At 36.9% G+C, this 26817-nt stretch overlaps 1 protein-coding gene across 5 annotated transcripts in view; it reads left to right on the top strand.

Moving 5' to 3' along the window:
* The first annotated feature begins 4134 nt into the window (after positions 1-4134).
* Positions 4135-26817, top strand: part of EDIL3 (EGF like repeats and discoidin domains 3) — a 442725-nt gene continuing 420042 nt past the window's right edge. For 2 of the 5 annotated variants that reach the window (XM_055389542.2, XM_055389541.2), the window contains exon 1: positions 4191-4745. In XM_055389542.2, the coding sequence (XP_055245517.2) occupies positions 4679-4745 (67 nt within the window). In that variant the 5' untranslated portion in view covers positions 4191-4678. Of the gene's footprint in view, positions 4746-26817 lie in introns of all 5 variants that reach the window. The other 3 variants (XM_019028262.4, XM_019028263.4, XM_055389543.2) reach the window with 3 other exon arrangements.

Raw genomic sequence — 26817 nt, 5'->3', positions numbered from 1 at the left:
TTCTTGGTTTCCTCAGTAGTCAAATGCAAATAATAATAATATTTACCTCATAAAGGTTGTTGAGGTAACCTATTTAGTAAAGCAATATATGTAAAAATGCATTAGAGCTTAGCATACAGTCAACCCTTCATAATTGTTGGCAGAAGAATGCAGTGGGCTTTAGATTCACACTGTTTAGATTCACTTATCGGCTCCAACACTTACTAACTTGAGAGGATGGACAATTAACCTAACCGCTCCATGACTTATTCCTTCTCCCTGAAATTAGAATAACAATAGTAACCAACTATATTAGTCTTCATATCAAACTACCACAAACTCAGCAGTTTAAAACAACACCAATTATTAACTCCCAGTTCTGTAGGTCAGAATTTGAGATGGTCTTGGCTGGGTTTTCTGCTTTGAGTCTCAGACGGTGAGAGCAAAATTTTAGTAGAAAGACATTTTAGATATTAAATAAAAAGTTTTGGAAATTCAAAACAAAGTTTTAAAATGCAAAATAATAAAAAAAATCCATAATTACACGATAATAAAAAAGACTACATTTAGTGTTATTCGTTGCTTGACAAACTGAAAGATGGACTGAAAAATTCTAGGTAATTTAATGGGGATGGGAGACGGGGAGTGAAGAGGATCATGTATTAAGAAAAATTCTTTTGGAGTTATGTATATTAGTATTGTCTTCTTATTTATCAGTATCATTATCTTTCATCATCATCACCATGTGTCCAGTGCTGGACTAGGCCCTTTTGTGCACCACCACAACCTACCACTATGAGTTTGATACTATCACTACCTTCATTTTACAGATGAGAATACTGAGGTTTGGCACTTAACAGACTTTAACTTAGTTAAAGGAGTTAGAATGATAGAGACCATATTCCAGTTCAGATATGCCCTAAATCCAATGTATACCTGAATCCAGGTATGCCCAAGAATCCAAATTGATAGTCAATGAGATTAATTTTTTTAAATTGTCTTAGTCAATTTCAGCTGCTATAACAAATTACTGCAGACTGGGTGGCTTCAACAATAAACATTTATTTCTCACAGTCCTGGAGGCTGAGAAGTCCAAGATCAATGCACCAGCAGATTTGGTGTCTGGTAAGGGCCTGCTTCTTGGTTCATAGCTGTCTTCTTACCTTGTCTTCACATAGCAGAGGGCAGAGAAAGATCACTTCCTTGGTGTCTCTTCTTATAAGGGAACTAATCCCATTCATGAGGGCTCTTCTCATGGCCCAATTCCTCCCAAAGGCTCTACATCAAAACATATCACAGTAGGTTCTTAGGCCTCAACAAATAAATTTGGGGGCAGGGGAGGGGGGTTGTGCAGAAACATTCAGCCCATAGCAAAACCCAGTGAACTTTTTACAGTCTTTTTTTTCTGTTTTGTTTTGCTGCTACTTTATTCTGCTTTGTTTCAAAGCATCATTTTCAAGTTATTTCCTTTGCAGCACTAAATATTTAGTATACTAACAGGTGTTCTAAGAAAAAGTTTGTCATAGTACAAAAAAGAAAGTCTGCAAAATGCTGAATTAAATATTTTTGAAAAAAATTCTTAACCACAGGACCTTTCAAAGTATTTAATATACTAACATTCACCATGAATCTCTAAGAGGCTGCTTTGATATGCAATGTCTCCCCAAATTATTTTACCATGGATTTTTTCCTCCCAGAAACCTATTAACGTCTTGGGGAAAAGGAGGCCTGCAGAAAATAACTTGAAAAGCACTGTCTTTGAGTGATGTACAGATTCATTTTTGGCACTGTAGGCTCCTATTAAGAGAAGCTATAAAACTGTAGGCTGGATCACAGTGATTAGTAAAGGTCCCTTAGCACTTTGTGTGAAGTAAAAGCTTCACAATAGAGTTTCATCCTTTTACTTTTTAAATTTTATTTTATTTTAAATAAGTCAATTTCTGCAGTGTTCTAACATATCTTATATTCCACTTCTGAAGAGGCTATGTGTGAGTGCAGTAACAGTGAAATGAGTCCTATCAAGGTAAATTAGGTAAAATGCCTAGAATCTTCAAAATGAAAGGCTTATTGGTAGATGATCATTATCAATTAGTGGTTCAGAAAGAGGGGATGATTATGAATATGGAGCTGTGGATTTAAGACTATCAACTTTTTATTGGAAATGAGACTTGAGAAAGTAGAGATATTAAACTGGCAACATCTTTCATAAGTTGTCTATCAGGTAATACAGAATGTCATTTACTGTCTCCGCACCAAGTATTTGGGCATAGAATGTGCATTGCAATGTACTTTTATGCCCACTAGAATTTTTAAAAACCCTTCTTTAAATTAAAAGAAAGATACATGTTTAGAAACACACACTGTTGGCAAAAATAATTTAACTTCTTAATATGCTCATTAAGGTCAAATACTATCAAAAAAGTGGAAATAAACAGGGAATAACATACAAAACTACACAAAATTCTTAACCCACTCTTTTTTTTCCCCTTAAATATCACATTCCAGAGAGACTGGTTTCCAACTTTACATTTTTAGGATTTAGTACTATCCTTTAGAAATAAAACCTAAAACTAATATTAGACATCTCATTTCAAAAGTTAAAGTGTATTTTAGGATCAACATGCCACAGGGTGACTGAAAACATACTTTCAAAAGGAAGTAATGATGATGCACCAGAAAATTAGAATTTTGATTGCTTGAAACATCTTTGCTACAACTCTGGACAATACTGTCTTATTCTAACATCTGTGACTTTAGGCATATAAATAGACAGTAAATAAATGAATCTCTCGCATTCTCTTAGCAAGGTGATTTTTTTTAAAAAAAATGTGTTTTAACCCTCCCACCAATCGTGAGATACGAACAAACCCTTTCTGAAAGGTGTTTTTTTTCTTTCTTTCTTTTTTCCGTTGTTGTTTGCTTGTCAGTTATACAATACCTTAAACCCTCCCTAGCAGTATTCAGCATTACGGTTCCATTCACCTCGCATTCTTCATTTCACTTAAAATTTCAAAAGGAAGGTAGAAATTTAAGTTTAAAGGACTCATCTCACCTTTAAAGGACTCATCCTTTAAAGGAGGCAGATGGAGATGTAGTTCCATGGCTAATTGCACTCTGTTATTCTTTTCTTAGTAGATTCACCTTTCAACTCTTTGCCTTCGAGAATGTTTCTCTTTCAATTTCTCTAGCTCTGTGTTTCTGTCTCTCTCCCTACCTCCCTCTCTAGAAGACAAAAAAAAAAAAAAAGAAAAAAGGAAAAGAAAAAGAAAAAAAGAAAAAAGAAGCCCTGTTTCATTTTGGTACCTGTAACTGCTGGAATTGGATCCATGTACAGTAAGCAATCATTCTAACCGAAAAACAGAGAAGAAAGCACAATTGTAAGCCATGAGCTGTATTTTTGGTTCAATCACTTCCACTGCAAAAACCAGTCCATTTATTTTGGCGGATAGAAAGAAAATTTGATCCACCTTAGTGATGCTTCAAGGGTCTGTCTTTGCCTTTATGTTCTTGCACAGTTCCCAAACTTGCCCTACTTCTTCTCTGAAACAGATGTCTTGCTTAACGAGATGCATGTCTCCTACTCACTTCCACCCTTTTGCCCCCGTGAACAGATGAGCCCACAACCCTCTCTCCCCAGCCCTGGAGCTAACTAAATTGTAGACAGAGCAGCAGAGCAGCCCTGTCTTAGCTGATTAGGGTCTGGTTGCTGACTACGTTGCAGTTCCTGAGAAATACGGGGCAATTCACTTTGCAGGGTTCTGTCTCTCAGGCAGTTTTGTGCCCCAAGAGTCACTTTTCAAAATCTCTTAACTTCTGTTCCTGGTTATACTGAGAAAGGAAGTTCAGGGGAATCCTTAACGTGGTTAATTATAAAGTCAATGCTGGAATCCAAGGGACTCTCAGGCAGCAAGGGTGCAGCTCTTAACCCCACAGTCTCCAGCATGTGCGGAGAAGGTACAGGCAATGCAGGAACTTCAGAGGTGGTGGCAGGTGCTAGGTGCTAGGGTGTGGCTGCAGTTGTCTCCGTTTTCTCTTACAGCAGAAGGAGCTGAAAGAGGAGGGGAGGAGGGAGGAAGGAGAGAGAGAGCAAAAGAGAGAGAGAGGAGGGGGAGACCCGGGGAGTGAATAACAGGGCGGGAGGAGGGCGGGCGGGAGCCGGGGGAGTGGGGAGCGCGCCTGCCAGGCTCAGACTCACACGCACGCCGCCTCTGTTTGTACACAGTGCGCTCCCGGCGGCCCGCTCGCTCCCCTCCAGCTCACGCTTCATTGTTCTCCAAGTCAGAAGCCCCGCAGCCACCGCGTGGAGAACAGCGATAGCCGAGCGCCCGGTCCACCCGTCCGCCAGTGGGTCTGCCTGCCCGCGCAGGAGACCCGGGGCGGCCGCGGGCGCCCGCGCCCCGCCCGCCGCGCCTCTGCCGGGACCCACCCGCAGCGGAGGGCTGAGCCCGCCGGCGGCTCCCCGGAGCTCACCCACCTCCGCGCGCCGGAGCGCAGGCACAAGGGGAGGAAAGGCTCCTCTCTTTAGTCACCACTCTCGCCCTCTCCAAGAATTTGTTTAAGAAAGCGCTGCGGAAAGAGAACGTCTTCTTGAATTCTTTAGTAGGGGCGGAGTCTGCTGCTGCCCTGCGGTGCCACCTCGGCTACACTGCCCTCCGCGACGACCCCTGACCAGCCGGGGTCACGTCCGGGAGACGGGATCATGAAGCGCTCGGTAGCCGTCTGGCTCTTGGTCGGGCTCAGCCTCGGTGTCCCCCAGTTCGGCAAAGGTAAGGCGTCGGGACCCGGACAGCTGGGTGAGGGATGGGCTGGGAGTCCCCTGGGAAACGCCGCGCAGGGGGCCGGAGGCGGTCCCTCGGGCGTGCCAAGGGTGGCGAGCGCCGCTGGCGGCGCGGAGGAGGCGTTGAGTCCTGGGTGCCCCGAGAAAGTGCTTGCAAAGTCTGAGCAGAGTGCGCGGGGCCGAGCGGGGAGAAGGGTGCGGGGTACCGGGGTGAGATACAGGAAAGAGGAGGACGGTGGGGAGCGGTAGAAGACAACGTCCCCAGGACCAGCGACTCTGTGGCTCACTCGGCCACTGGGTCTCGGCGCAAACCCTCCCTAGGCAGTGCGGGCGATGCTGACTGCAGACGTCGGGCAGGGCTTTCGTGGGGGCGGGAGCGGGGGAAGCCAGTGCGCCCGGGCGTCAGCTAGTTGATGCGGAAAGAGGCTGGGGAGCTGCAGGGCCGTCCGCCCCCGGGTGCGGTGCTCTGGCGCAGAGCCTGGGCTGAGCCGTTCGCAAACCCAGACCCGGCGCTGGGCGTTTTGGCCGCGGGTGAGGTGGAGAGGAGTCTCACAGGTCACTTCAGCTTTCTCCTGCCTCCCCATCCCAGAGGAGCAGCATCGATTACAGCAAACCCCAGGAACCCGCCTCTCCTAGTCTGACCCCAGGGGCCTGGAGCTTAGCTGCGCACCCCCTCTGAGTACCAGTGTTAACTCTTGGTAATGGGGAATAGTGCGGGGCAAGCCACCCCTCGCGTCCCCGCACAGGAGCGGAAAAGTTGTAAGAGCTTGTAGGGTGATGCCTTCTGTGAATTGCACGAAAAAAATAAAAACAGAAAAATAAAAATCAAATTAAATTAAAAAGAAAAAAGCATTTAAAAGAAAACGCAGGACTTCGACGAGTGTCCTGCTGAGTAGTTTAGGCGACTTCCAGGTCTCCTGCGAGGTGCAGCTTGTCCATACAAACCCTTGTGCTGACCTGGGTCTCACCGCCGGCCGGGGCTGAAGCTGTCGCCGGAAAAGGGCAGCGGGGGCAGCAGGGTGTGTGGGGAGGCGAGTGGGAGCTGTGCCTGGGGGAGCTGTGCCACTCCTGCGCTCACAGATACGGGCGGCCCCTTGTGAGGGATCCGCGGGTAATAGAATCCTCTGCAGGCAGCTTCAAGTGGAGAGCTGAGTGAACTACAGGGTTTTAAATGCTGTGCCTCTAAAAAAGGTAGATGGATTTAAAAATGCGTCGACTCCAATCCACTTGAGATTAGACAGAGTATGAATATTCTGCACCATCCATCCATGCACCTATCCATCTATTTGAGTCACAAGAAAATTGTGGACTCTTGGGCGACTGTTCGCCCAAGAAGCCGGGTGTTGCTGGCCAGATGCCCTCGCAGCTCTGGCAGTAGAGATCCATGGCCGCGCCTTGCCTGGGCCTCCCTCCGTCCCCCAGAATGTGGTTATTTTCCCCCAGCGTGTAGGCGTGTGTGTAGGTGTGTGCCTCGCCTGCGTTTACAAAGTGCCCTTCCAGTTATCAGGCAAAGGCAGCCACTCCACTAAAGGTTAAGAAATGGTAATGGTTCCAGTAGTTGCTCGGCCGAGTCTCCAGCGATATAAAAAAGAGCGTGCTTCCACGGCTGCTGTTTTTCCTTTCTCTCATTTCCCGTCTGGATTTCCTCTGCACTTTGATCTCTTAGCAGGAAGGGAAGGGGGAAGGACTGCAGCCACTCCCCTCTCCTCCTTCTCTTCCCCGCCTACGTTTCCACCCCAAACACGAAAACACACTCACCCACTCACTCGCATTGTGTCACCGCCACCACCGTACGTCCCCGCTCCGAGGTGGAGGGCGGCGCGGGGTAGAGGAGAAGATAGCGCGTCTAGCCTATGTGGCCGCGCTTGCCTGGCTGGGTCTGATTGCGGGACCGCCGGGGCGCGGCAAGTCCCGGCTCGCCGCAGCCAGGAGCTCTGTCTCCTGAAGATACCCGGAGTAAGGGCACAGCTTACTCCGCCAGACAAGCCAACCATGGAGATGTTGCCTGGACTCTCCATCCTGGTTCTGTTAGACAATGCTCGGGAAGCTGGATGCTCCATATTCTTCAGGAGATTTCTCCCTTTTTCCCCCAGCTAGCTTGTGAGGACAGGGGAAAGGCTTGAGGAAAAATAAATAGACCATTTTGCATTAGCCCTTTCTGTTAAAACTTGCACCTCTCTAATTTTTTCTCCCTCACCTCTGCAGAAGGCAGAGTACAGCTTCCGTGACAGCTCCAAACAATTAAACTTCCGGCAAACTTATTGAAGCCAGTGCTAACACAGAATTTTCCTTGCACTCCTTCCCGCCCCCAATCATTAATCTCATGTCTCTTAGAAATTGGTGTTTTCCCTACGTATGGGTTGCAATTTACTTGCATTAATGCCTGGGATTTGATAAGGATATGTAACTCCTTTTATTAGTCGTCTTTATTTTAAAATTAAACCAATGGATCAGTCAGATTGAATATTTTATTAACTATTAAATTATTCATGGTATGGGTTGCTCTAAAAAATTCAATAACATGCATACAGTTGCAGCAAGCACGTGACATCTTATGCAATCTGTCCCTGTGCCTGCAGTTTGTGCCTGAAGTCTTTAAGCAAATGGCACTGTCTAAAAATGTCTAGACATGTCCTAAATACTATGAATCATTGGCATTTGCATTTTCTTTTTTTAATCAATGGCGATTTTTAGTTAATTTTACATGAGAATAAATTAGTACCTGAACAGTCTCACTCCAGGTAACAACACTAACCTTTTATGATTAGTATAGTTATATTTATACAGAAATAAGGAGTTTCTTTTATCTTATTATATTATTATTACACATTGATGTCTTCATTGCCTAATTTACTTGACCATTAAATTTTATACCTTAAAAATAAATGCTAACTTCAGAGTCAAGGTAAAACATACAAAAATAATTCTGAAATATCAAATTAAAATAAGAATTAAGTGAAAATAAAGTATTCTCATGTGAAAGTTTGACAGTATTGCAATATTTTGGCCACTGTGGTGATACAACACACAATTTTTTCCTCTGGTTCTGAAAATGTTTTTCTGATTTTTCCTGAAATTTTTCCTTAGAATTAAAATGTATTTGTTTTAAATGTATATGGTTTTGGGAAAAGACTTAAAATAATTTTTAAAAATCAGGAAAAAATTGAGATGGTCTATTTTTCCTTCTTTGATCTTGAAGTTGCAAAAATCTTCAAAAGTAGGCAAATGTATTTCTGAACACTTTTCTAAATTAAAACTATGTTATTTTTCTCAAATATATTGACATCAATGTTCATATAAATCATGTGTTCAAAATCTAGGGTATTTTAAATAAATATTTAATAAAGTTTGCTTTTCTCTCTAGATACATGTGATTTTTTTCTTCTCATAAAAGTATAGCAATGTAAAGGGAAGAAATAAGATATACATGACTAAAATAAAGTAGCATGGTCACTCGACACCATTAAAAATAAAAGCTTGACAGTTTTTAGAGTTAAATTAGTAGTACCAGCTATTAATTTTATTAATTTCAAGATAAAGTTTTAATTAGCTAAAACTTTTCATTTTTGAAGGATTTTGCATAATGGGATGAACTGTATATGTTGTCATTTGTGTATAATTTTTTAAAAGTTGCCTCCTTTGAGAGTTTCTTGAAGCCTAAAAAAGTAATTCTGATATTTGTTGTTTACTGCACACACTTGCAGGTGCAATAGCTTTGAGTAAGATTGTGATGTAATAGGTTCATTGTATCTCTGCCAAAGAAACAGTGCAGGCTTCAGAACTCAGTTCAAGTCAGAAGTAAATCATAACATTTGGATACTGAGTAAAAAATAGCAAATTTTGCAAATATGTGTTGAGTGTTAATGGCTTCTATCATAGTTAATCATTTAGTTTTTATTTGCTAAGTAGGTTGAAAATTAACATTATTATTTTAAAAAGCAGAAAACCAAAGCTAAGCCATTCCTATTATTCAGTTCTTCTCTGTGTTTTAAGGAAGACGCTTAGCATCTTCCTTAGATGTTCTATAGTTATAGACTATATAAATATTCCTCTAAAATGATTTCTTTATTTTTATCATAGTCCATGTAATGATTATAATGTTTGCTTAATCAAAGCAAACATGTATTTATAGACAGAGTCAAATGGCTGCCAATGTGAAGTAATTATTAAAATATTTCTCATGGTTTCCTACGTGATACAGCAAGAATTTAAGTACTATAAATACTTAAACTGAATGTATTACCACTTGTCACTGAAAATACCCCTAAAAATCTTTGATTTGAGCAAGTTGTTGAAGGGAAAGGTAGACTAGAATCAACTGTGCCCTCACCAGCAGATGTCAGGATAATCAACGAAGATCTTTTAAAGGAAAAAATAAAATAAAAGGAAAAATAAAAGAAGTAAAGTCATAAATGCGAATCTGCAGATCCACATGAAGTAACTTTCTACTCTTTACGAAATTAATGTTAGTAGTTAGTTTTCAGTGCTTCCCTGAGGAAGAAAAAAAGAGGGCATTGTAAGGTAGAATCCTTCTACCACAGGATTTTAACTTGGAAACACAGACATTCAAGTGCACACTTAGGTTGAACTATTACTTTAGAGGGAGTGTTCTAAGTACCTTCCAAGGAAAAACACAGAGAGCTATGTATGAGGTGTTTGTAGTAAAACAATTATTAATGAAATTTATACCATGATTTCTAAGCTTATTCTTCATATGAACTATGAGTTTCATAAATAGCAATTCTGTTATATTGATTTACACAGACATACACACTCAACTATTTATTCCTATGCATCTACTGCACTGGAAAGAGATGAATGCTTTTATTTACTCTTTTTGTCATTATGGTAAAGTGTATGTTTTTTAGATCTTGCAAGATTCTACATAAAACAAGTCTTGTGGCCAAAAGAGACAAATGTCATGATAAATGAAGCTTTGTTATATCCCATTTAAGCCAGTTATTAATTTCTATATATGTGACTCCTCTGCATCAATTGATGTCAGGGACTTGAACTAATTTATTTTGATTTCAATTGACCTTTAACTGATAACTTTTAGTTCCAGCATCTGCTGATGTAGCCCTCAAAACTATGTTACAGATTCACCATTACACCCTTTTAAGGAGCTTTTTTATACAGTCACTGACATTGTGCCAAATAGTCGGTTTCCAGTGGCATTCTTTCTGTGTCAGAGTTCTCCTAAGATAAAAATTTCTCTCTCCTTCATTCCATCTCTTTCTCCTCCTCTCCCCTCCTCCCTCATTTCCTTGTTATATGGCAAATAGGACACAACATCTACTGTAAAATTGATAGTGATATTTTGTCATCATTATTAAAAGATTGCAAACCTTTGAAACATTGTGAAACTTGTAACTTATCTTTTTGTGAGGAAAGAAAAGGAAGATGATAATGTCAAACCTCTGCCTACCAAACCTGAAGTTTAAAACATAAGTGGAAATAAATTGGGATCTAAATCATGGAGTAACTCAGGATTTTACACCTTGATTTGATCACACTGTCCTGCCTAAAGCTATCAAGTATACAGTAATTTATATCCACTTCACTTGTGGAGAAGCCACTTGCCTTGAAGCTTCATCCACATACCACATAGCTGAGAACCTAGGAGAAAGAATCAGAAACTTCTGACCACAAAAATAGATGTCATAGTTAGGTCTTAGATCATGTATCATAGAAAAGCTTATTTCTCTTGACTTTCAAGTTTCTGGGCCCTCTATAAACTGAATCCAGAAAGTGAAAAGCATATGAAGTAATAGGTCAGGCTTAATCAGAGCAGTAAAACATGCCAACTTTTAGACAAAGAGGAGACTCAAATAGTGTATGTAAAAGCAGTGATACTTTGCAGTACAAAAAACTGGGTACATGCAGTTGGGAGGGTTTGGGGTGGGGGGTGGTAAGTGCATCACCATATAAGAGAATGCAATAACTGGTGCTAATGCTGGTTTTGCGACCTAGAGAAAGCCTCATTGCAAGATGTTCAACATTTTTTGGGTGCAAATGCAGTGAAATGTACACATTATTAAAAAAAAGGCTTGGTCAAAAATGTTTAAGCTTGAAAACCTGCTTAATGGTGAAATAGCTAGATATCTGAACAATGTACTTATTTAAGACTTTTCCCATTGTGTCAAATAAAATGTTGGTATTTTTAAATTATTTTTCTTCTAAGGTAATAAAGTTTTAGAAGACACAAAACTGATTTTTGTAAAAAAGTAGGCCTTACAATGTAGATAAAATGTCCTGCAATTATTTGGTTATATTTTAGAAAATGTGCTGCTATTTTGTTTTAAAATATGCATTATTATAGTGATAGTAACTGTGTAGGAATTGTTCGGATTTATAGTGTGTGACTTAGAATGGAGGATTTAAGTACAAGAATTTAGGTGACGGCTTTTTAAGCACTAAAGCACTTTTGAATGTGATTGTTACTGTGGAGAAAGAAGATTGACTTAGCTTTGCCTTTTATCTTTTCCAAAACAGGTTTGTATCAAAATGATTGATCTCTTAAAATAATTTAATATGATATAATATTTCATAAATGGGAAGACCAAGGTTTTAATCTCTTGTTAGATGATATATGCTTGATTTGAAGATGATAATCTCTAAATGGGGTTAGGCCACCATGCATTCCTTAAGGTTTGTGCTTGGTATTTAACAAAGTGGTATATTTTGGGAATGCAAAATAATCCTTTAAATCCCCTCTTGTTCTTTAGGTCAGGGGAACCGTTTAGATTTTACTGATTCTGGGGATTATTTGAGGTCAGCCAGGATGAAATGGGCTCATGACACAATCAGGAAAGTCCAAAACAATTGAGAGGAAACATTGGAGAGTATTTTTTATTTGAAATAAATGGACAAATCCCTGTCTGTAATGTAGAGCAGTCTCCCACCTACAGGCCTGAGCCTTAGGTCTGTGCTCACATCTCTGCTTCACTCTTTTTTTTTTTTTTTTTTTGAGACGGAGTCTCGCTACCCAGGCTGCAGTGCAGTGGCGCGATCTCAGCTCACTGCAAGCTCCGCCTCCTGGGTTCACATCATTCTCCTGCCTCAGCCTCCTGAATAGCTGGGACTACAGGCTCGGCTAATTTTTTGTATTTTTAGTAGAGACGGGGTTTCACCGTGTTAGCCAGGGTGGTCTCAATCTCCTGACCTCGTGATCCACCCGCCTCGGACTCCCAAAGTGCTGGGATTACAGGCGTGAGCCACCGCGCCCGGCCTCTGCTGCACTCTTTTTATCACATTTTCTTTGCAAATACTATATGAACTTTAATTTTAACTATGCTATTTTTTCTGTTTATTTATCTTTCTATAGTTTAACTTCTGTATTATAAACGCTAACTTTTCTGGAATGTTGTTTACAGACAAACAAAAACCAAATTACCATTCACAGTGCTTTAATGTTTATATACCAAGTTCTTGTTTCATGTTTTGTGCTTTCTACTGAGCTAGGGCTTAGAATAGTACCAGGCAAAACAAATAAGAAGACCCAAACAGACACTTAATATATACTGAATTGAATGTAGCTACCCACCCCCATCAGTTTGCCTGTAAACGTACTTGCACATTTTAAACAGCAGTGTGTCTCTTATATATAAAAATAAGTCAAAGTAGTTTCAGGAACTTTAAAAGCTGTGTTTTTCACTTTCTTACATAACTATTCCTTATAATGTGTGTTGTAGAATGAGCCTACTTTGAAAATATTTCTCGCACTCCTGCAAGAGCATTGATGATAATATAATATTCAAGTGCAGGCAGGATATAAAGTACTTAACTGTGTTCGTTATGAACCTTCAATTAAAAGAAAAGCTGCTTCTAAGTGATTGTTCCCTTTTTTAGGTGCAAGGTTCTCACATTTCTGACTAAATTTGATTTTGGCCTAGAAACAGTAATTTTTCAGGCATCTTCTGTGTTTTCATTTTTTTTGCTTTCTTTTCATTACTTAGGGACCACCATCATGTCAGCATTAAGAGTGTTAGATAAGTTAACAAGGTACATTCTTTCTAATATCTTTCAAGTCTAACATGTATTGACTGCATACTATGTGTTCCACTGTTCTAATTATCATCTTTAATTCTCAAAACTATTGAGGCAGGTGCTATTATTATTGAAATATAAATGAGAAAATGGAGATACAGAGATCATAGAGCTACTAAGTAGCATGTTAAAATTAGGATCTAGAGCTTGTCCTCTTAACTATTAGACGATGCTCTGTCTCAGTGAGTGACACATCTTGTGTATCATGGAGATATTTTGTTAAATGATTTTATTATTTGTAAAAGACACATTATGTCTAACCATTATTTATTTAGAAGGATTAAATTATACTTATTCTCTTGGGACAGTAATTTAAAAATTTCAAATTTAGGTTGGTAAAGTGTAAAGTTCTTTTTTCACATTCGGAAATAAAGGAGTATGCTCATTCATTTGGTCAGAAAGTATTAATGTGTTAGAATGCATCATTGGTAAGAAGATGAGCACTTGGGAAGTGGTTTGAAATACATTTTCTTTAAATCTTGCCATTTAGTTTGATTTCAGCACAATTTTTTTATTTATTTTAATTTTCTAGGATTTCATTGCTCCTCTACATTGTTTCATTGCTATTCAGTGTGATGTGTAGAAGCATGCTTTCTCTGTAATTTTCAGATACATCATATAGTACAAAGCGACTTTAGAGGTTAACAAGGTTTTTATTTCTCCTAGTGTAATGAAGATATTTAATTTGCCTTACATCTCTTCCTCATTTAATTTTATTTCCACATAACCCCATTAAGAAGTTTTAGCCAAACAAAAGCACCAAATAATCTCAAACCACATCAATTAGAATATTTTTTTTTCTGGTTTATGTGAAGAATTATTCAACCAAAATATGGTTTATTTTTTTAAAAAAACCTCAAACTGCATTAATTTTAAGTATTTTACAAAATAATGAGAATTATGCTGTATTATTCCGTTTTCACACTGCTATAAAGAAATACTCGAAGGCTGGGCGCAGTGGCACATGCCTGTAATCCCAGCACTTTGGGAGACTGAAGTGGGCGGATCACGAGGTCAAGAGATAGAGACCATCCTGGCCAACATGATGAAACCCTTTCTCTAGCAAAAATACAAAAATTAGCTGGGCGTGGTGGTGTGCGCCCATAGTCCCAGCTACTCAGGAGGCTGAGGCAGCAGAATTGCTTGAACCTGGGAGGCAGAAGTTGCAGTGAGCCGAGATCATGCCACTGCACTTCAGCTTGGTGACAGAGAGAGACTCCGTCTGAAAAAAAGAAAAAAAAAAAAAGAAATACCCGAGACTGGGTAATTTATAAAGGAAGGAGGTTTAATTTAATTGACTCACAGTTCCACATGGCTGGAGAGGCCTCAGGAATTTACAGTCATGGTGGAAGCCGAAGGGGAAGCAAGGACCTTCTTCACATGGGAGCAAGAGAGAGAACAGGGAAGGAGGAACTTCCAAACACTTATAAAACCATCTAATCTCCTGAGAACTTACTCACTATTCAAGAACAGCACGGGGGAAACCACCTCCATGATTCAGTCACCTCCCTCCTTGGACACTTGGGGATTACAGGTCCCTCCCTCAACACATGGGGATTGCAATTTGGGATGATATTTGGGTGAGGACCCGGAGCCAAACCATATCATATGCCATCTAACATGAGCTCATCCTCGTCATTTTCTTCCTTGGTATAGCTGTAAATTGTTTAACTGTTGAAATTTACCTCCACATGCATTATTATATTTATTCCCCCAAAATAATAAAACAGTGGTTAAAATTTCATAAGCATTTTCCACTTTAGGAAACATAAGTATTTTCCACTTTAGGAAACATTTCTACTTTAGGGAACATAAGCAGAGAACATATTCTTAATCTAATTTAACAGATAAGGACTTGAGATTCAAAAAAGTCATATGACCTGGAATTCAAGGAGTGAGTAGCTTCAATTTGAATCTATATGTTCTGATTCCAACTTATTTTTTACTCCTTTCTCCTGTACTACTTTACTTGAGGTAATTATAGTTGTGCTTTTTTTTTTTTTCTTTTCCAGTTCTTGGACTCAAGAGATGAAAAGGAGAGGTTGGCATACTGCTTGCTTTTTCAAAAACTATTTCAAATTGCTTCTCAACATTAACACTTTCTTTCTTTCCATTAGCACATAACACTTTCTTTCCCCTTTGGAGCCCATTACTAACCTTCATAACATGCTTTACTTCCTCAGTAGCTTCAGAACCTTGTTTCTTCTCCATCATTCGTCCCCTTAAAAACTTTCACATATGAGCTTGTAGCCCTTTTAACATTCTGATATTAAACTTCCTGGAAGATCCCAACATTAATGATTCCCATCTCTGTTTTTAAGTACCTACTGGCAATGCTATTTATTAGATTTTCGCATCACATGAAATTACTGAGCTACCAGTATTTTAAATTTCTCAGAGTTTCTGTCTCTTACCAGAATTTTCTAGCTTTTACCTTTCCTCACCCTTCATTCCTACTGACCCTACTCTTGGTCACTACTCTAATTTCTAATCCTTCTTATGTGTTTTTCCCAACCTGGTCTCTGTGGTTATGCATTTCCAGAAGTATTTACCCACTTACAAATTTCTCTGTTAATTACACCCATTTTTGCTTTATCTGGATGATTTCACCATTTTTGCTTTATGAAATCTCGAACTAAGATAATTTCTAAAGTCTTTTTTCCATCTCTGGCACTCAGAAAATGAGTACTATCAAAAAGTGATAGCATCTATAGATCCTGGTAGGGCTGAAAGGTTGAATTGGGTTTTAAAGAGAATGAATAAGAAGACAGGAAGTGATGGTTGGAGGAAAAAGATTTTGGAGGCATCGTAATAATTCCAATGTAATTAAAATTTTGGTAATTACAAACATGAGAGTATGGCTATAGAAGTTATGATTCAGGGAGGGTAGAAGACATGATGATTGGAAGAAAATTGGCACCGAATGGCCAGGTGTTGGAAAAATCATCTTTGTGGTTATTAAAATCCCAAAATGTTGTGCCCCAAGAAATGTTGGGGAGGATGACAGCAAACCAAAAACAGAAATCTTTAAGGAATGACGGGGCGTATTTCAGAGATCAGGAGTACTTATACTAAGGAATGGTAGAGGAGCAAAGATGACATGAAATTAAAACTGGGCGTTTTTAGAGAGAGAGGAGGGAAAATGTTCTGGACGTGGCCTGGAGCAGCAAAGGAACTGGTACCACATGTTCAGACCCAGAAGTTATATGAGGAAAAACAGTATCCAGTTAAGAGGGCTGCAAGGTATCCTGGAGGAGAGCCGATTTACTCTAAGCAGAATGCAGATATATAATTGCCTAGTCTCAGGCATTATTCTCTTTGACTGTCTTCATCCTATAGCTTTTGACACATTACAATCTTAATAATAATTGATGTATCTCATTAAGAGCAATGCTTTTAAGTACATATAATATGTGTTCATAGAAACAGCTCTTTTAAAACCCACAACAACCTGAGGTGTTTTTATTATCCCTGTTGACAGGTGGGGACATGGACTGAGAATAGAATAAGTAATCAGCACTCAAAACTAGGTCTTATAGATCCAAATCGAGGAATCTTTTCACTGTAGCACACTTACAGAGAAAAGCCCCAAATCCACGGAAGAATTCCTTCTAAATTTAAAACACAGCTGGGGGATAGGAAGATTTCTGCAGTTGTTCCCTGACCTACTTTATCTTGTTCAGATGGCCCTCTACGTATTTTGAAGTCTGCATAGTTTAGGTTACTAGGAATGTCGAATATGTCTGCTTGGCGGTTTTAATTCTTGCCCATCCGTGGGTCATTTGTCCAAATGTTCCCACTGTAAAACAATTAACATTATTACCAGGGGAATAGTTTCATCTCTCCTTTTAATATACTCATAATTGTGTACCTTGTACACAAAGTTCTTGTTTTTCCTCAAATTTACATGTTTCAAATATTTGTAAACCATAATGTTTCTTTTTTAGTTTCTGACATGCTGAAGTCTTACATATTTTTTCGTTTAATCTGTCCTTGTAAGCCATTCCTTTCATCATTTTAGTTGTTTCATTTGGAATCCGTCCAAGTAGCCTACATATTTATTCAACAGGTTTGCCAAAAACTCAAGAGAATTCCAAGGATGTGCTTCCCTAAAATACCGCCACATACGTTAGTCTGTATTTTTTAATTTTTGAAGCTACATTCTGAATTTTTAATCTTTAAATTAACATTAAATCTCAAACTAAGATAGTTTCTAAAGTTCTTTTCCCATCTCTGGCACTAATAAAATGAGTACTATCAAAAAGTGATGGGATCCATAGATCGTGGTGGGACTGAAAGGTTGATTTGGGGTTCTAAGGGGAATGAATAAGAAGATAGGAAGTGATGGTTTATTGTTTATTGTTTTGCTAGTTAATTTTTTCTGTCAGGCCACACATTTTCAAATGATATGTAGGTAGAATATATATTATTTTTCATAATTTTATGCTGCATTTGCCTTCACTGGAATTTACTTATTTTTTTCATTCTTTATTTAGTATAATTCTTACTACTATTATATGAGATATGCTTTCCCCTCAGATATGGAGTAACCTAACTTCATTTCTTACACATAATATTATTATGCTATTTATTGTTATTTTTTATCATGTGCATATGTACTAAATAATAATGCAACACACAAATTTCTGCCCTTAGCTTTTTTTATTTCATATTGGTAGGGGGTCTTTAAGTATTCATGATCTTCTTGAAATTATTTTCTCTCTCTCTCTCTCTCTCTATATATATATATATATATATGCACACACACATATATATATATATATATATATACTTTTTATCTATATGTATCTCTTGCTATATGTTGCAGATTTTCTGTTTCTAACTCATCCCTCAGCTTAAACTGCGCAGCCTGGGAGAATCTCTCTCTGGTCATCTTATCCAAGTAACTCATGCTCACACACACAAATACATACACATCATATTTCCCTGTTATTATTCTATCACTGTACCATTATTAAATATATTATAACACTTTTCAAAAATTATAGTTATATAATCATTTATTTGCTCATTTATTTTTTATCTTATTTCCAATAGACTGTAAGCTTGATGAAGGCAGGAAGAATATCTCTGTTCCTTAATGTATACCCAGCTCCAAACGTGGTACCTTACATATAGTAGGCACTCAGTTAATATTTATTTTCTGACTTTATGCATGCATGCATGCATGCATGAGAACAACTCTGCTGGTATATACATCTTTTTGTCGTTAAAAATGTGTTCCTTTGATAGACCCATTAAGTTATTTAATGAATTGTTATCTACTTGATGCACTGATGCATTGACTTGTGAATCATGGTACAAATGATACATTATTAAAGAGCAATAAATACTTTAGTAGTGGCAAACTCTAAGAGCTGAATAGATTAAGTGACCTACTGTTTCCATAGCTGTCTAATTTATAAACAGTTTAAAAGGAAGATTCAGGTTTTATCTGTGGTTACCAAATTACAATAAAATACTTTTAATACTATATGGGAGCTAGACAGTAAACTTTATTTATTTTATTATCCAGGTTTGACAGGAAAAGTATGTGCAACAAAAACAAAGTACTTAGTGGTGTTTTTAATTATCATATGGAGGAGCTGCAGGTAGCCCTCTGATCTACTAATTGCCCCAGTGCCCTGACAGTTACTCCCATCAGCTCCAGCAGCAATAACTTTCCTCCAAGCATAACTTCTTTCCCTCCTCCCACCATGCAGTCACACCTGCTCAAAGCAGAAGTACTTGGCAGAGGGGAAGAGACAACACCTGGGAACTGTGTCTGCCTAGGAGCTGAGAACCTTCTAAACAGCTCTGTTTAGAGTTGTTTGTGTAATGACAATCTGTATATCACTGCAAACTGCTATTTATTCCCCTTTAGGCAACTGTATTTCTACCTTTCTTAAATGCCTCAATAGTTCTGAAACAATTTACATGTTTGAGACCCTGGTAATTGTGTGATTTCCACTTCTAAATCTAAAAGTCTAAAATAGACATATCTTTCTAAAAAAGCATAGAATGGAAAAAGGTGTATAAAATAAAAACTGTAAAATCTAATACTTTGCTCCTGTTTATGTGTTAAGAAAAAGGCTTTGGCAATTATCGTTATTTGGTTTGAGGAAAGGCAGTTAATTTCTGGTCTTTGTTTTAAAATTTCAAGTATTTTGTATCCCATAAGCAAGTATACACTCATTGATGAAAAGGTATAATGATGACATATTGGCGTCTGTACTTTGAGACTTGTTTAGCTAAATAAGTATCTTAAAGTATATGTTTAACCATAAAATGGATCATATCATACAGCATTTGGGGGTTTAATTTTCAATTTAATTATTATAGTAAAATGCACATAACATGAAATTTACTATGTCAATCATGTTTTTAGGTGTACAGTTTAGTGATATTAAATGCATTTATAATGTTGTGCAATCATTATGACCATCCATCTCCATAATTCTCTTTATCTTGTAATGCAGAAACCCCATCCATACTCATTAAACAATAATTCCCCATTTCTCCCTCTTCCCAGCCCCTGACAACCACCATCCTACTTTCTGTTTCTGTGATTTTGACTACTCTAAGTCTCTAAGTACCTCATGTAAATGGAATCATACCTTATTTGTGAGACTGGCTTATTTCACTTAGCATAATGTCTTCAAGGTTCATTTGTTTTGTAGCATATGTTAGAATGTTCTTCCCTTTTAAGGCAAAATAGAATTCCTTTGTTTATATATGTGTGTATGTGTGTGTTGTGTTGTCGTTCCTTTTTAAGGCAAAATAGTATACTATTCCCTTGTGGTATGTATGTGTATATGTATGCATATGTTGTGTGTGTATATTTATATGTGTGTATATTTATGTGTGTATATGTGTATATATGTTTATATATATTATATATACATATATATTCTAAGTTTTTGCTATTGTGAATAATGCTGCTATGAACATGGCTTCACAAGTATCCCTTTCAGAGTCTGTTTTCAATTCCTTTGTTATATACCCAGAAATGTAATTGCTGGATTCTATGGTAATTCTATTTTTAATTTTTGGAGGAACTTTCATAGTGTTTTTCACAGCAGCTATAGCATTCTACATCCCCACCAAGAGTGCACATACTCTACAACACTTTTTATTTTATGCCTTTTAGGTTTTTATTTTTATTTTTTCAGTAGTCATCTTAATTAGTGTAAAATGGTATCTCATTTTAGTTTTGACTTGCGTTTTCCCAACTATTAGTGATGTTGAGCATCTTTTCATGTGTTTATTGGCCATTTGTGTATCTTCCATGGGAAAACATCTATTCAATTCCTTTGCCCATTTTTGAATAAAGTTGTTTTTGTTGTTGTTGAGTTTTAAAGTTCTCTATATATTCTGGATATTAATTCCTTATCAGATATGTTTTGCAAATTTTTTTTCTCATTCCATGGGTTGCCTTTTTATTCTGTGGTAGTTTGTTTGGATATACAAAACTTTTTAATATTTATAAGTCCAATTTGCTTATTTTTTCTTTTGTTGCCTGTGCCTTTCGTGTCATATCAAAGAAATCATTGCCAAATCTAATATTGTGAAATTTTTACCCTATTTTGTCTTCTCAGAGTTTTGAAGTTTTAGATCTTAGATTTATATTTGATCTATTTTGAGTTCATTTTTGTATACGATGTAGGTAAGTGCTCAACTTCATTCTTTTAGATATGGATATTCAGTTCTACCAGCAACATTTGTTGAAGAACCTGTCCTTTCCCCATTGACAATCCATATCAAATGGCTTTGGCACGCTTGTCAAAAATCCTCTCAACATATATGTGAAACTTTATTTCTGAGCTTTCTATTCTATTCCATTTGTTTCTATGTCTCTCTTCATGTCAGACCACACTGTTTTGATTACTGTAGCATTGCAGTAAGTTTTAAAATAAGGAAGTGTGAGTCCTCCAGATTGGTTCTTCTTTTTCAAGATTTCATGTGGTCTTAGGATGGTCTTTTAAATTTTTTTGTAAAAAAGCATCCTCTGAAAGTTTCAAGCCATCAATAGATTCCAGAGTTTCAAAATAGTTACATCAGACAAATTCTGCCAGTGCAATTTTTGCCTAGGTAGGGAGGCAGATTCTTGGTGCTTCCTACTTCAGAATCTTCCGGGAATCCATTCACCTTATAGTTGTACTTATTCAAAAACATTTTATTAAGCTCAGATAGACAGATGTAAGAAGTGTTTTGAGTGCCAAAATTACAGTGATCAAAAAGCTGAAAATCTTTTCTCACATAGAGCTTATATTGTAATGGAGAGAAACGGAAAATAAACAAGCAAATTATCCAGTTGGTTGAAAGGATGGGGTAGGAATTTTTAGACAGAGTCTCGCTCCATCATCTACGGCTGGAGTGCACTGGAGCCATCTCGGCTCACTGAAATGTCTGCCTCCTGGATTCAAGGGATTCGCCTGTCTCAGCCTCCCAAGTAGCTCAGATTATAGGCATGTGCCACCATGCCCAGCTAATTTTTTGTATTCTTGGTAGAAACAGGGTTTCACCATGTTGGCCAGGCTAGTCTTGTACTCCTGACCATAAGTGATCCTCCTGCCTCAGCCTCCCAAAGTGCTGGGATTACAGGCATGAGCCACTGCTCCTAGCTCAGATTCCCTTTTTATACTGAGTGCTAAGATTCAGTCTCATTGCTCAAAAATATTAAGGAAGTGAGGTATTGCAAATATGTTTTCTCACATTTTATTTGCCTTTATATTGCACTTATTATGTTTGTTAAAAGTTGTTAAAGTTGGCTGCAATGAGCTGTGATCACACCACTGCATTCCAGCTTGGGAGGTGACAGAGCAAGACCCTGTCTCAAAAAAAAAAGTCATTAAATTTAAAACAGATTTATTTTATAAAATATGCTTATGTTTCCCTTTATGATTTATGCTGTTGGCATTATATTTAAGAATATAAGAAATGCTATTTGTTTTTCCTACCAAACTGTTATCTGTGCTTCCCCACATGACTTAAAACAACTGTTAGAAAAAGAAACATGTATTATACACTAAATGCTATGATATAATTTGCATCTTTTCAGAGACTTATTTATTAAGCTACTTCTCTATTAGTGTGTCAGTAGTACTTGGTTTTAACTATTGTATTTTGTTATATGTTTGTGCCATTGTGGATAATTATTTAAAATATATCTGAATGTAATTTGCTAATATTTTTGTTGGGACATTTGCATCTATTTTCATAAATGACATGTTATACTAACTTTATTAAGCTTGGTATTGGAAAAAATGCCAGATGGATAGAATTACTTGGGGAGCTTTTCTTCTCTGAAACACTTTAAATACTGCATGAGTTTTCTGTTCCTTAAGTTTTGAAATAAGTCGCCTACTAGCAGTCTGATCTGTTTGGTGGGTACTTTTGTGTATACTGTTTCTAGAGTCTTTCGTAATTAGTGGAATACTTTCTTGTTATCCCCTTTCCGTTTTTGATAATTTGTCATTTCTGATACAATAGAACATTTTAACAATATTTTCTAATTTATTAGCACATATTATATGTACCATTAAAATGTTCATAGAGAGTTACATATTTATAGAATAATGTGAAAGAAAAATGTACAAAACAGATCACAGAAATCTACATAGAGAATGGTAACTATGAAGTAAAGAAGTAAGCATTAGACAAAGTAAAGCTCCTAGGTTTCAAGAGTCAGATTTTCTGCTTCAACGGATTACTAACTTTGGTTTTCTCATGTGTAAAACGGGGATAATAATAGAGCCTGACTTGTAAGGTTATTTTGAGGGTTTAATAGAGGTTAAGTGCATAGAACTATATCTGTGGCCCATGATGGATACGATGATGATCATGATGATGATGGTGATGGTGACGGTGGTGGTGGTGCTTGTGGCGACAGTATAGTATCTCCAGTGCTGTAGCACAATAGTTGGTATACATTCCGATTTTAGAAAAATAATTGGTTAATAAGCTGTTGTTTTTCTTTATTTTATTTTATATGTTTTTTTTTTTACTTTTTGGCAAAATACTTATCAAAAAGACTTCAGTCTTTGAGCTATAACTTTCTGGCATGTTGGTGTATTGTATTGGTTAAGAGAAAGATTTTTCTAATCAGATAGACTAGGAATTGGATCCCGGATGAAACATTTATTTGCCCTGATATCTTTTAGAGGTTATATACATAACCTGTTTCCTCATTCCTCGAGTGTGGATACAGCAATAGCAATCTAATAGAGCTGTTGTAGAGATTAAAAGAAATAACCCATGTAATGTGCTTACAAATGCTGGCACAATACAGGTCCTCAATAAACGTCTGGTATTATTATTTTCTTAATTGTGGTCTGGCTGTTAAAAGGGGAAAGTTATTCTGAGACACAATCCAAAAGAGAATGGTATAGGCAAGATATAGGAACCTGGGATGTTCTGAAAAATTCACTGATCGGCAAAGGTTAGCAATCCTAGAATTGATATGATATATGTTTTTATTATGTTTCTGACTTTAAATTATTGCATTTGGGGAGTACTTGACTGTAACAGAATATTAATTAATGTCTCCTAAGTCACCAGGTGGTCTCTGCTTTCTTTTTACTCTTTCCACCTAGATGTGCTTACTTTCCATTCTGAAGATAAACTATAAGTTGTGTCTTGATTTATAACTTATAACAGAAACTACTAAAATATCTAAGGTTGTTTTTATTTTACATTTTGCTTTAGAGGTCTTAATTGTAAATATGGTATAAAAGGAAGATTTTTTAAAGGTGGAACTCAGGATGTTAAAATGAAAAATAATTGGAATATGTTCTTGTTTTAGAGCTAAGTTTCTATGCAGCAGAACTGGATTTTAAAATGAAGGTGGCCATGAGCATGAAAGTTTTTTGTAATCTACTAGTTCATGACTGGTTGTTTCTGTGTTCAGTACTTAGTATTCAGAAAACTCTTTACTACTTCCTATCTTTTAGCAGTTCAAATTTATTTAAATATCATATATACCTCAAAAATGAATTAAAAAATAAGTGCATATTGCACTTAAGATTTTAATATACAATGATTGTTTGCATTTTAAATAATTTATTTTTGCTACCTCCTCCTCTCAAAACAAGCGAACAGCAACAACCCCCCAAAACCCAATACTTTCCATTAGAGAAGATATTTAAGTTAAATATAAGACATAAATATACAAACATGTTTTAAGGATTGGTATAGCACTCTATGGTTTCCCAAAGAACAGACCAAAAATATATATGAGACTAATTAAGTGGTTTGGATGAATTAAAAAATAGATATTAAAGTTTTGGGGTAGAAAATTGCTAGGCCAATTTGTATCAGTTCGTACCTATTTCCAAAGTAACAACATTTATAACTAAAATTAACCTGTTGCAGGATTCCATATGAAATTTATGTAGTGTGAGATTTATCATGTATATATAATATATTAATTTTTTAAAATAAAGTCATAATTTAAAACATTATTTGGGGTACTATATAAATGGCTCCATAAAAGAACAATTGTAATGTGCAGATTTAGGATTATCTTCTCATTTTAAGGTTAGCTGATTAGGAGTCTTAACTGTATTTGCTAAATCCCTTTTGCCATGTAATGTGACATATTTAATGGGTATAACATCAAGGGATGAAGATCATGGAGATCTGGAATGCTACCTACTGCAATTGTTTATATACACAATCTCATGTAGGTATAGGATTGTATAACTCTGCATCTGTAGCATGTATCTGTGTAACAATTTCCAAAGCAATATGAATTCATTTAGGTATCAAAAGACAATTCTGGCTCTAACAGGTACTTGCCTTGTGACTGGGCAAATTCTGAATTCCAAGCCTCAATTCCCTTATTTGGCAAAAATAGAGACCGTAGCTTCTCCAGTACTTGTCTTTTTGGCATATGTAATGATCAAGATAAAAATGAAGCAATATACAGGAAATGATTTCAGAACCTGAAAACTGCCTTACATTGTCTGTTTTGTTTGTAGCTTCAAAATCTTAATTTGTCTTTTATACCTTTATAGAATCAGGCAAAATTGGAAGTAGTGACAATTTCACTTTTTCTATAATCTTCCCTTGGTTGTGTTTGTATATTTAACTGTACTCATTAAGATGTCATGAAAACGCTTGATGACAATTATTTTGAAGATGAACACAAGCACACTAAGAATTGATGACAAACCTGATATATAGATAGTCAGTGATTTGTGAGAACCCAAGCGATGATCAAAATATGAACAGTGCCTATATATTAAAATGAGTATATTTATATCTGATGTCCCCATGTTTCCCTGATTTCTCCAATTTTTTTTTATCTCCAGTTGAGATCTAGAAGTTGTTGGCTTAGAAAATCAATTTTTGTCCATACAAATTTATACAGTCAAGAAGTTAAATTAGTCACTCACCATCATGAAAAAATTGTCACCTCTAAAAGAATAAGGCATCTTATCTCTTGCTATGTTTCTGTGACCCAAAATTTCAATTTTTTCAGGTTCCAATGCCTGGGCACAAAAATGAGATTAACTTAAATTTCCTTTAATACAGTATGAGTTGCACTATTTAAAATATTTAACCAATATTATGGAATTGTTTCTAGAAAAAACATGTTTGATTTTGTTTCTAAAAAGCTCAATTTCAAAATCATATATGGACTATAACTTATTTTTGAATTAGCTCTTTTTTTTTTTTTTTTTTTGACAGAGTCTCACTCAGTCACCAGGCTAGAGTGCAGTGGCGCGATCTCGGCTCACTGCAACCTCCACTTCCCGAGTTCAAGCGATTCTCCTGCCTCAGCCTCCCGAGTAGCTGGGACTACAGGCACACACCACAGCTAATTTTTGTATTTTTAGTAGAGACAGAGTTTCACCATGTTGGCCATGATGGTCTCAATCTCTTGACCTCCTGATCGACCTGCCTCAGCCTGAATTAGCAATTTTTTGGTTATACCTTTCAATACAAGAATTAACTAAGATTCCAACCCAAAATGCAATGACATTATTGAGATTTTCCCTCTAGGAATTGTAAATATATATTTATACAAAAGTTATTAATACTTTATTATAAAGGTATATACTTAAATAAATTAGAATAAATACATTAAATTACCTCTTCAGTTAGTAATATAGGTTACATACTCATTGCTATCAAAAAATAAATGCATTTGGAAGTCAAATTTACAAACAGAAAAACAAAAACATAAAATCGTTGCTAAAATAATTTCTGTCTGTTCTTTGGGAAGTGACATAGATCATCTTAAACTAATTTTTTATTATTATTTCTAAGCAAGTTATTTATTTTGTTTTGTATTGCCCATAATTCAAGAGTATCTTTTGAAATATTTAAAATGTTGCTACTGATAACAGCTACATAGTAAACCAATCTAGAGTTGGAGGTTTCAGGTTTCTGATTTAACTTTAATTGAGAATATGTTATAAATTATGTCAATTGATTTGGGGATAATAAGAGGCATGAAGAACTCTTCCAGGATGAATTGTTTGTGCAGTCAATTACTATGCGCAAAGCCTCGAATATAAGCCCAGGCAATTGGAACATACCAACTTTAACAGGGACTTCTCAGGTTTGTTTATGTTGGCATTATCAATGTGAAAATATGCATTTTAATATGTAATTGCATTATAAAAATGATATTGAAGTCATTTGGACATATTAGGAATGTAAACCATCAGTCCATGCTAGTTAATAGGAGAACTTCATATTTATGCAATGTAGCATGAATCAGCCATTTTATTTGATTCAGAAAATCTTAGAAAGATACTGACAATGAGGAAGATACAATTTAAAAATGTAAGCCTTATTCACATGGTGTAATAGTTCCCTGACTCTCCTACTAAAGAAAATTAAAGCAAATTGAATAGATGACTCATTTGGTTGTACTCCAGGAATTTACACACTGTTCTTTCTTTTGTTGCACTAATAACAAAGGTGTGTAATAAAGCAAAAGATATTGTTACATCTTTTAAATTTGCTATTCCAGAAGTTAAAGTGGAAACCACTTTAGG

This window comes from Gorilla gorilla, chromosome 4, assembly GCF_029281585.2.
Source record: "Gorilla gorilla gorilla isolate KB3781 chromosome 4, NHGRI_mGorGor1-v2.1_pri, whole genome shotgun sequence".
Taxonomy (NCBI): Eukaryota; Metazoa; Chordata; class Mammalia; order Primates; family Hominidae; genus Gorilla; species Gorilla gorilla.
The sequence above is the reverse complement of the archived record's forward strand: the minus strand, read 5'-3'. Positions and strand labels throughout refer to the sequence as shown.